Source organism: Cardiocondyla obscurior, linkage group LG19, assembly GCF_019399895.1.
Source record: "Cardiocondyla obscurior isolate alpha-2009 linkage group LG19, Cobs3.1, whole genome shotgun sequence".
NCBI classification, from domain to species: Eukaryota; Metazoa; Arthropoda; class Insecta; order Hymenoptera; family Formicidae; genus Cardiocondyla; species Cardiocondyla obscurior.
In genome coordinates, this window is record NC_091882.1 from 4,547,836 (window position 1) to 4,558,947 (window position 11,112).

Consider the following 11,112-nt stretch of genomic DNA (forward strand, 5'->3'; position numbering starts at 1 on the left):
CCTGAGTTATACTCTGTCTTGGGAGCGCCCAAGACAGCGGAAGACTCACCGGGAGCGCCCGGGGACGACTCGAGAGCGCCCGAGTCGGAGAGTACACGAGAGGGCTTCGGGAGCGCCCGAAGCCTTTAGGAGCTGGAAGATGTGTTCGGTACCAGGATTAGGACCGGACAAGGTACTTGCTCTGCCGCGAGCTCGGCTTATATAGCCGCCGAGATGAGAGTGGGGGAGCTCCCACTCTTAACTCGGCGGCGCGCGCCATCGTCGGGCCGGTGGTCGTCCGACGAACTTCCCTGGCGCGTCCGGTGTTGCCTGGGCCGGTGCTCGCCCAGGACTTCGTCGGCGACGGCGTCGGCTGTCCAGGGGCTGGTGTTCGTCCTTTAGTGGCGAGGCCTAAGCTCTTGCTACAAGGGTATCATTAGATCCCCATGCACGAAGAGCATAAGAAGAAAACCGCGTTCTCAACGACATTAGGGCATTACGAGTTCAATCGAATGCCTTTCGGTCTAAAAAATGCGCCCGTTACTTTCCAACGGCTTATGAATTCGGTGCTATCGGGTCTGCAGGGAATAAAATGCCTTGTTTATCTCGACGACATCGCGATATACGGAGCCTCTTTAGACGAACATAATAAGCGACTTGTGGAAGTATTAAAAAGATTGCGTCAGCACAATTTAAAACTCCAACCTAAGAAGTGCGAATTTCTTAGGAAAGAAGTGTTATATTTAAGACACGTAATAACGGAAGGTGGAATACGACCTGATCCATCTAAAATAACTGCGATACAACAATAAATAGAATTAAATTACGCCATAATTGGCCCGGGATGAATAAAGACATCGAAAATTATATTTACAAATGTGAAAACTGCTAGAAAAATTAATTGAGCCAAAAAACAAAAATGCCTTTAATTTAACGGACATGCCAGAAAAACCATTTGAGAAATGCGCTTTGGACATCGTGGGACCACTTCCAATAACAAACGCAGGAAACAAGTATGTGCTGACGTTCCAGGATCACCTAACCAAGTTCAGCAAGGCTATCGCGTTACCGAACCATAAAGCGGCAACCGTAGTCAAACCGTTCGCGACGAAGATCATACTCGAGCACGGAATACCCGAGAATATTCTAACAATCCAGAAACTAACTTTTTAAGCGAAATTTTCAAACAGACATGTAAGCTATTGAAAATAAATAAAATTCAAACCACTGTGTATCACCCAGAAACGAACGGTGCGCTGGAAAGATCCCATAGAACATTAGCCGAATATCCACGGCACTCCTTAAACAAGGAACAAACCGACTGAGATGAGTGACTGCCCTACGCAATGTTCACTTACAATACGACGCCCCACACATCTACGGGATTTACTCCGTTCGAGCTTGTGTACGGGCACCAGACGATACTCCCGACGACACTGACAACGACGCCTAGACCAACGTATTCCTACGAAAACTACGCGCAAGAATTACGCGAGCGATTGCGCGTAGCCAACCAGATAGCTAGGGAAAACGCGAAATTAAAAAAGGAAAAAGCGAAAACTATTTTCGACCAAAAAATAAATCCACACGTTTTCAAAGTAGGCGACGCGGTATTGCTGCATGACGAGGCAGTACGAAGGGAACGATCGAAAAAACTAGACGCGAAATGGGTAGGACCGTATATTATTGTAGAACAAAACGGTGATGTTAACTATATACGTTAAGGAAGGGCCGAAAAACAATGCGAGTACACGCGAACCGACTAAAGGCCTTTATAGAACACTAATAAGAGGCGAGAAGAGATCGTGCGCAGCGAAGCGAGCAGGAGGAAATAAGCGATACAGATAAAGAATCAACAGCAGGGGGACCAGTGGCAGAAGCAATTGACACCAGCTTCAGAAACCAAAGATGCTGGGTTCAAACCAAGAAGCGGACAAGAAGAAGAAGAGAAGAAATCAAATATTACTTACAATTGTTCAGGGTCCAGATGACCCGCCCCACGGACGACACCCGGATTCGGAGATCTACGTCATGCCGGAGCTCCGCAACCCACTGCAGCCGGAAATCGTCCTGGTTCGGGGGAGGCGGTGGCGGCATCCTCGGGGTGCAGCACGGCTCACACATGCGGGGCTCGTATGGGTCGTTGCACCCTACACAAACGTACTCCCGCGCCCGCGCCAGAAAATGGTCCTGGCACAACACAATATAGCCGGGCGCGGGGCACCTGAAGCACCGCTCCCCCGACGCAAGGCAAAACTCTCTTGGGAAATCCACTGGAAACGAAAAAACCACAAATAAATACACCCCGAAACCGTAGATTGTAAGAAACACAAAAAAAAAATAAAAAATAAAAAATAAATAAATATAATTTTTTTAAATTTTATTTAAAACAAAAATTTATTTTTAATCAGCGAACGTTTAGCGACGTTTGGAAACAATTAACAAACGAATACTACCGTGACTGAGAGCGGACTGACGGGACGAGCGAAAAAACTCAAGGAATAGATTAAGCCCGACACCGTAATATTACACGAATGAAGTAGAATATATGCACTTACCTCAGCGATTGAATCCTTTTTTGTCCACACAGTAGCGAAACCTCAGACACGTGTGGACACTTCGCACACTCACAAAAAAAAAAACCAACGCGGTATCGCGTAAATATGAAACTGAAAAAGAATTTATCTTTCAGAATTATTCTCGCTACGACGCACGGCTCAGATGGAAGTACGGGGGGTGAGCAGTCACCACCGTACAGAATCAGCAGATTCGAGAACGATCCTGGACTGTATTTCGAGGGTCAGGGACAACTGCAGATAACCGAGTCCGTATGGAAATTCGTGATAATTACCGACACAGAAGCTATCAAAACGCGGTACAGAAACTTGCAGGGTTACGTTGTTAAAGCGGAAGAATTGTGCGAAAATTTTTATAAGTCAAAAGAGGATCAGATAGGCGCAAAGTGTAAGAAAATACTATATACTGCAGCAGCAGAAAATGACAAGCTGACAGTCGCGTTGAACCGACTACAGATTATATATGGGGTACCGGTCCAAAAAAGAGAGTTGATAGACATAGTAGGAAAAGTAGGAAAATCTTTCGCTTTGTTCGGACTGATGGACGCAGACGAAGAAGAACAGATAACATAGCAGCTCAAGATAATACACTCACGGCAGGAAGCGCTACAACATGTCGCAAGAACTCAGATTAAAATCTTAAATACAACAATAAGGCATTGTTAAAAGATTTGAATTTAGTAATTAATCATGTCACCGCCGCGGGGGCAGCACCTCGTGGCCGATCGCCGGCGACGGATGGATATCGATCCGTCGTTTGATAATTGCCTCCGATTCTCGAAAACTTTGCCGGCTCGAGGCTTATCAGTGTTCGTCTAGCTGTGCCAAGCATCACCTCGTGTGCAACAACGTGCAGTGTGCTTTTCTCACAATTCTTACTTATCGTGCTACTCATCGTGCTTCATCGTTCAACTCATCGTTCAACTCATCGCCTTGTCTCCAGTACAACTCATCCAGATCATCTTCGTCGTGTGCAACACGCCAAGAATCTTCTGGAACACATCACCCTGCAGCACGAAGCGTGTTGAACCTCGTGCTCAGTAGCTCATCAGATCTCGCAGCGTGTGATCTCACGATTAATATAATTGTAACTCATTGTTTAAACTCAGTGCGAGCTCTCAAGAACATTTAAACAGACAGATATCAATTTAAGGACTGTGCGCGATGAAAGTTTAATTTCAAAAAAAAAGCGCACTTGCTTCTTTCGCTGCGAGTGAAAACAGCTCAGCAATGAGCTCGACGCGGTGCTTCGCGGAACGGCGACAATCACGATAGAGAAAGACGTGGTAATAATCGTGGTGAGCCACAGCGACAATTAGAAATCAATATATTTACAAAAACCTCAAAAAAAACGGAGAGACAGAGATACAAAAAGATATATATATACAGTCAAGATTATGGAGCGCGAGAGCAAGGGTGACGACTGACGGAAAATCTTCGTGAGTCCGGCGTTCCCGGCGGAGATCTTCGTGAGCGGACTGTTACCCGCCCGATCGGCGGATATCTTGCACGCGAGCGTCGGAAATCTTGCACGCGTGCCGGATAAAGGCGCGATCGCGAACCCTGCTCTGCACTGTTGTCGGTGCACTAGTCGATGACAAGAAACCGAGCGTCGTTAAAATTGGTGATCGCGAGAGATCTTCTGATCGCCGAGGATCTATAGACCGCGTAAGATCGAGAATAATCGCAACGAGTGAGACGTTATTCCGACGATGAGAGCGTGAGAACCGCGGAATGACAAGTGAGCGGTTCGCGCGAAAACGGGTCGCTTTTCGGCCGAAATAATCCCTCGATCATCGGAATAGCGAGGATGAAAACAAAGCAGGTGGCGAAATAACCGGTGAAAACCGGATTAATCCAACGTTAGCGGATCTCACCTGTAGACGTAAACAACGAACGGAATGCGGCGACTGACGAACATAAGAAAATAGAGCGAAGACGACGGACGTACCGTTACCGCCGATACAATTATGGTCGATTTATAACGAAAATTTTAGACGCGCAAACATACCGCCCGCCTTGAAATTATGAATTTCAAAATTACAAAGAACGGAGAGGCGGTTGGGCGGGTAACGGAAATTGATTCATGCAACGCAATTTTATCAAGCCGCCCGCCAATGCAACGATGACGGGTTTCGTCGCTCACAACGAAACGGAGAAGTTAAAGAGAATCGCATACAACTAGAGAGAAAATCGCCAGTACAACGTAACGAAATCGCAAATACAAAATAAAGTAATCGCAGGTAAAAAAAAAAAAATGAATCGCAAGTACAACAAAAAAAAATAAGAATCGCAAGTACAAAAAAGTCGCAAGTACAAGAACGTGTGAGAATCGCATGGTCTTTCCAGCCCGCTGACTGGTGTACAAAAAAAAAAAACCTTAATCAAGGTATACGCGGAGACGCAGCGCAGGAGACAGTCACACGAATCGAACATGATCGCGACGCAACGAACCAGTATAAGGTGAGCGCGAGATTACGGAGTTGAGCAAGGATTGATGGGAGCCGGCGCTGGCGAATCAACGTCAACTGGCAAAACGCAGATTTTTGAGAGTGGCCGCTTGAGTTCGGAGGAAGCGGTCTTCACGGTGACGACGCGAATCAATCCATCAGCCCCGGGAAAACATTCTGTGATCCGACCGAGCTCCCACTTGCACGGGGGGAGAGAGGAATTCTTCAAAACAACTAATTGTCCAATTTTCAAAGTGGGCTGAGACCGTCGCCACTTAACGCGTTGTTGAAGGGTATTAACGTAATCCACGTACCACAGTGCCCACAACCGTTCCGTCATATGTCGGATTAATTGCCACCGACTTAAACGATTCTCCGAACAGTCGAGGGTAGACTCCTCCGGAGGAGCTGTAAGGGCGGACCCGATTAAAAAATGTCCTGGCGTTAGAACATCGTATGAATCGCACGAATCTGTCAACGGAGCGATCGGTCGAGAGTTGAGGCAGGCCTCGATTCGGCAGAGTAAGGTTGAGAACTCTTCGAAAGTGAGAGTATGTGCCCCGATGACTCGACGGAGGTGGAACTTTACACTTTTAACACCGGCTTCCCACATTCCGCCGAAGTGGGGAGCCGCGGGCGGAATAAAATGCCAGGAGATATTGTCGCTGGCAGATCGGTTGTGAAGTAACGGATTCCGAAGGCAGGCGCGATATGCATTCATTAATTCGCGCTCGGCACCGACAAATGTTGTTCCGTTGTCTGAATAGACGTGCGTTGGACAGCCGCGACGAGAGCAGAAACGAGAGAATGCATTAAGGAACGCGAGAGTGGAGTAATCCGGAACGAGCTCTAAATGAACTGCTCGAGTCGCCATGCACACAAAGACGGAAATGTAACATTTCGTAGCCTTAATGCCGCGACCTCCCGACGAGCGAACGAGAAATGGGCCGGCGTAGTCGAGTCCGCAATGCGTAAAACAACGAGTAGGGGCCGAGACGCGGTAGGCCGGTAAATCACCCATCAGCTGAGACGGAGCCGCGGCGCGTTCGCGAACACAAGTTACGCATTTGTGAATTACGGCTTTAGTTAAGGAGCGAGCGCGAAGGATCCAATACTCGCGTCGAAGCGTATTTAACGTGAGCTGCAAACCGCCGTGCATGGAGCGGAGATGCGCATGCGATATTAACAGAGTCACGAGCGGGTGAGCCGATAAAACAATCGGATGCCGGATAGTAAATGTGAGCGGGGCACGCCGTATTCGACCTCCAACACGAATGAGGCCGTCGCGATCGAGAAATACATTAAGCGGGCTCAACGGACTCTTTGACGAAACCGGTCGGCGAGCCGTAAGTGCTTGAAATTCACGAGCAAAAGTAGCTGCTTGGATGAATTTTAGCCAAAACAATTTTACCGGTGCACACTCGGATGCGGTCAACGCGCCAGGAACTGAGTCGCGTTGTCGATCATCGGGCCGTCGTCGGCACAGCGCGATGAAGCGAAACAAGTACGCGGTAACGCGAATTAATTTGGGCCACGATGAGAATCGATCGGACAGATCGAAAGGCTCGGCGGACATCACGTGCACGGTGAGATCCTTCGCCTCCAACGACGCGTCAGCAATGGTCACGAGAGAATTTGGCCACTGCGCGGAGGGACGACTCAGCCAGGGAGGCCCGTGCCACCAAAGCGAATGCGTTAACAACGCGGTTCCCGTGAGGCCACGCGACGCGCAATCGGCAGGATTATCCCCCGTGACAACGTGTCGCCAATCGACCCCCGGAATGCGCGCCTGGATATCCGCGACGCGATTCGCGACAAAAGTCTTCCAGTGCGATGGAGAATGTCGCAACCACGCAAGGACGATGGATGAGTCCGTCCAGCAAGTGCTCTTAACGGTGTAGTCGGTAAAAAGCGACGTAACGAACTCAAGCAATTTAGCGAGCAAGACCGCGGCACAAAGCTCCAGACGCGGAATGCTCAATAATTTAAGCGGGGCCACTTTAGATTTTCCCATAAGTAACGAGACGGTGATCTCCCCGGAAGTCGAAATTACGCGGGAGTAGACGACGGCGGCATAGGCCTCGCTAGACGCGTCCGCAAATCCGTGCAATTCGATGAAGTTAGACGCCGCGCTAAACCCGATCCACCGCGGAATTTGAAGAGAGTTTAAGCAGGAAAAACTTGAATATACCTTTTCCCACCGCGACATTATCAACGGGGGGACCGGATCGTCCCAGGAGATTTTTAATTTCCACAAGCGCTGAATAATGATCTTTGCGCAAATAATGGTAGGCGTCACCCAGCCGATCGGGTCGTACAATTTCGCGATTACGGATAAAATCGAGCGCTTCGTTCTTGGCAGCGTGTCGGAGACCGTGACTCGAAACCGAAACTCGTCGGCAAACGGCATCCAGTGAATCCCGAGGACTTTTAAATGTTCGTCAGCGACGGGAATTGGACTGCAGGCGAGACCGTGATCTTCGGGATCGATGTCGGATAGAAGGAGAGGCGAATTGCTGGCCCATTTGCGTAGAGTGAAACAGCCGCGACGTAATAGCGTTACGAGTTGATTTCGCTTTTCAACGAGCTGTTCGGTGTCGTCCGCGCCGAACAGCACGTCATCAACATAAATGTGGTGACTCAAAATATGCTGCGCGAGCGGAGAATCCCGGCCGTCTTCGTGAGATAGCTGCTTGAGAACTCTCAATGCCAAAAACGGAGCGCATGCCGTTCCGTATGTGACTGTCAATAATTGAAACTCGCGGATTTCGTCGGACGGATCCGGCTGCCACAAAATACGCTGAAAGTCGACATCACTTTCGTTGACCAAGATTTGGCGATACATTTTTGCGATGTCCGCGGTGCATACAAATCGGAAAATTCGCCATCGAAGAATGACCGTCGGCAGGTCACTTTGTAATTTCGGCCCGGCATACAGATGATCGTTGAGGCTGGATCCGTTCGACGTGCGACTCGAGGCGTTGAACACGACGCGAATTCGCGACGTGGCACTGTCGGGGCGGAACACGGGGTGATGTGGAATGAACACGGCCCGCGGATCAACCGATGGAGCAAGGCGCATATGACCAAGCGCTGTATACTCGCTCATGAACGCGCGATATGCGGCCGATTGCTCCGGAGTTGAGCGAAAACGACGCAGGAGCGAATTAATGCAATGCAGCGCCCTGGCTCGCGAAGTACCGATGTCGAGCGGCGGAGGATTCTTGAACGGAAGACGAACGACGAACCGACCGTCTGAATTACGCGAATATGTGTTGAGAAAATGTGACTCGCAGTGCTCGTCTTCGACAGACGTTGCGTGTCGCTCCGGGGGCTCCTCACATTTCCAGAAACGTTCGAGCGCGTCGGCAAGATCAATCGCGTCGTTATCTTGAGCGAATGCGTGATGAGCGGCGATACGGACGTGATGCGACGCGCAGCGCGCGTTGCTATCGCGAGATTCGATGGGACCCGACAAGATCCAGCCGAAAATGGAGTTTTGCGCAATGAGTTGTCCTGGCGCCCCCCTTTTTAATCCACTCAAAATGATCTCGTTATATACATCGGCGCCGAGTATTACATTTATCGGTTCTCCGCCGGTCGGATTTTCGTCGGCAAATTTAAGGCCGTGCAGGTGCGACAAGGAGGACAGATCCGTAGCGCAACGGGGAGAATATGACGTCAATTTCGGCAATATCAACGCGAGAACTTGAATTGAGACTGATTGAAGTCCGACGGGAGAGATTGATAAACTGCTCGCGAACTGGTAGGTGCCGGCGGACTGGCCACCAACAGCGGAGACAGTTACTGGACAACGAACGCGTTTCAAGCGCAATACATTTGTAATTGATTCCGAAACGAACGTCATTTCCGATCCCTGATCGATCAGCGCACGAACGCGCAACTCGCGCCCAGAGGGACCGATCACGGATATCCACGCGGTCGCAAGCAAGACGGGAGTCGCGCCACGGGGCGGAGATCGGGACGCAACCAGCGACGTAACCTCCGCGTGAGGCTCATCGGATTTCGCCGCGTCGCTCACGGCCGAGACCTGCGAAGAAGAAGAAGAACCTGAGCCCGCGGACGCACCATCGTGAAGCAACGTATGATGTCTTTGGTGACAATGGCGGCACGTATATTTGCTAGGACATTCGCGACTGGAATGATTGCCGCCGAGGCAATTGAAACACCGTTTGTGAGATTGCACGAAACTGCGGCGCTGGCTCAGGCTCCCCCTTACAAACGACGGACATGCGTTGAAATAATGCTTGGCCTGACAGATTGGGCAGCGGGAGCTGGGCCCGGCGTTTGATGACGCATGGAGAGAACTTGCAGGAGGTGCAACGGACGCGGCGGGGTGGCCGGAGCCGGACGCGGACGTCGAAGACGCCGTGGACGCACTTATCCGATGCGGCAACGCCTTTGCCGCTGAGACACGAGCTGGCGGAACACTTAAATCGTCTAGCGCACGACGACGATGCTGTAGGAATTCAAGTAATTCCGAAAACGAAGGGAGATCATCGGAATCACTTATCCGCATACTCCACGATTTTCGCGACGGCGCATCGAGGCGTTGAGAAACGATATACACGAGAATATCGTTCCACAAATCTTTAGGCCGACGATCTAATTTTTTGAGCGACGCAATTGTGGAATTGACTTTATCGATTAACGCTTGTAACTCTCCGGCAGATTCTTTCGAAACCGTGGGAAGATTAAGCAACGTAGACAAATGTGAGCGAACAAGCCGTCGTTTATTCTCGAAGCGCAGATTTAAAGCTTGCCAGGCACTTTCGAAATTATCGGCGGTGACGGCCAGATCGCGAACGCATTCTAACGCACTGCCTGTGAGACATGAGACGAGGTAATGCATCCGCGCAAAGTCTTTGAGATCTCGATTTTGGATTATGAGCGCATTAAAACGATCCCGAAAGTGCTCCCACGCATTTAAAGTGCCATCGAATGGCGGCAGAGAAATCGGAGGCAAATGTGACAACGAGAAATTTGACCGCGAGAACCCGGCGTCACTGCTTGTTTGATTCAAACTCACGGCCGGCGGCTCGAGCGTCTCCAGAGATTCATTCATATAATCCAGCGCAGACTGATAGGCGTCCTCCACCAAGTCGTAATGACCGTCTTTGAAGTAAGGAATGTTCTGCTGAACGTCCTCGCTCACTGACCTCAGCAGCTCAGAATGCCCACGAAAGAAGAGCGCCCAATTCTCTTTGATGGTGCTGATGCGAGAGCGAAGAATGGCTGGCGTGACGTTGGCGCGACCCAGCTTTTTGAGGTTGTCCACAGATCGCACGATGGACCGCTGCAATTGCCCTTGCGCGAGCAGCAGCTGTTTTGCGGTGTCAGACATGATGACAGACTTGAGTGCTCCCGAGAAACAAGACAGGAAACCCGCACACGCGTCGAATCCGGCTCGAAGGACCACTAATTTTATGTGCGCGATGAAAGTTTAATTTCAAAAAAAAAGCGCACTTGCTTCTTTCGCTGCGAGTGAAAACAGCTCAGCAATGAGCTCGACGCGGTGCTTCGCGGAACGGCGACAATCACGATAGAGAAAGACGTGGTAATAATCGTGGTGAGCCACAGCGACAATTAGAAATCAATATATTTACAAAAAAACCTCAAAAAAAAACGGAGAGACAGAGATACAAAAAGATATATATATACAGTCAAGATTATGGAGCGCGAGAGCAAGGGTGACGACTGACGGAAAATCTTCGTGAGTCCGGCGTTCCCGGCGGAGATCTTCGTGAGCGGACTGTTACCCGCCCGATCGGCGGATATCTTGCACGCGAGCGTCGGAAATCTTGCACGCGTGCCGGATAAAGGCGCGATCGCGAACCCTGCTCTGCACTGTTGTCGGTGCACTAGTCGATGACAAGAAACCGAGCGTCGTTAAAATTGGTGATCGCGAGAGATCTTCTGATCGCCGAGGATCTATAGACCGCGTAAGATCGAGAATAATCGCAACGAGTGAGACGTTATTCCGACGATGAGAGCGTGAGAACCGCGGAATGACAAGTGAGCGGTTCGCGCGAAAACGGGTCGCTTTTCGGCCGAAATAATCCCTCGATCATCGGAATAGCGAGGAT

At 50.0% G+C, this 11,112-nt stretch overlaps 1 protein-coding gene across 1 annotated transcript; it reads right to left on the reverse strand.

The window, feature by feature from the left end:
• Positions 1-3,146: 3,146 nt before the first annotated feature.
• On the reverse strand, positions 3,147-10,370 carry LOC139110242 (uncharacterized). Its single transcript, XM_070669873.1, has 2 exons — positions 6,417-10,370; positions 3,147-3,161 (listed from the first exon to the last, which is right to left on the reverse strand). The coding sequence occupies exons 1-2, from the start codon at positions 10,368-10,370 to the stop codon at positions 3,147-3,149; spliced, it is 3,969 nt and encodes a 1,322-aa protein (XP_070525974.1).
• Positions 10,371-11,112: the final 742 nt, after the last annotated feature.

Excerpts from the sequence above, each read along its gene's own strand:
- LOC139110242 (XM_070669873.1), bottom strand. The coding sequence starts at position 10,370 with ATGTCTGACACCGCAAAACAGCTGCTGCTCGCGCAAGGGCAATTGCAG.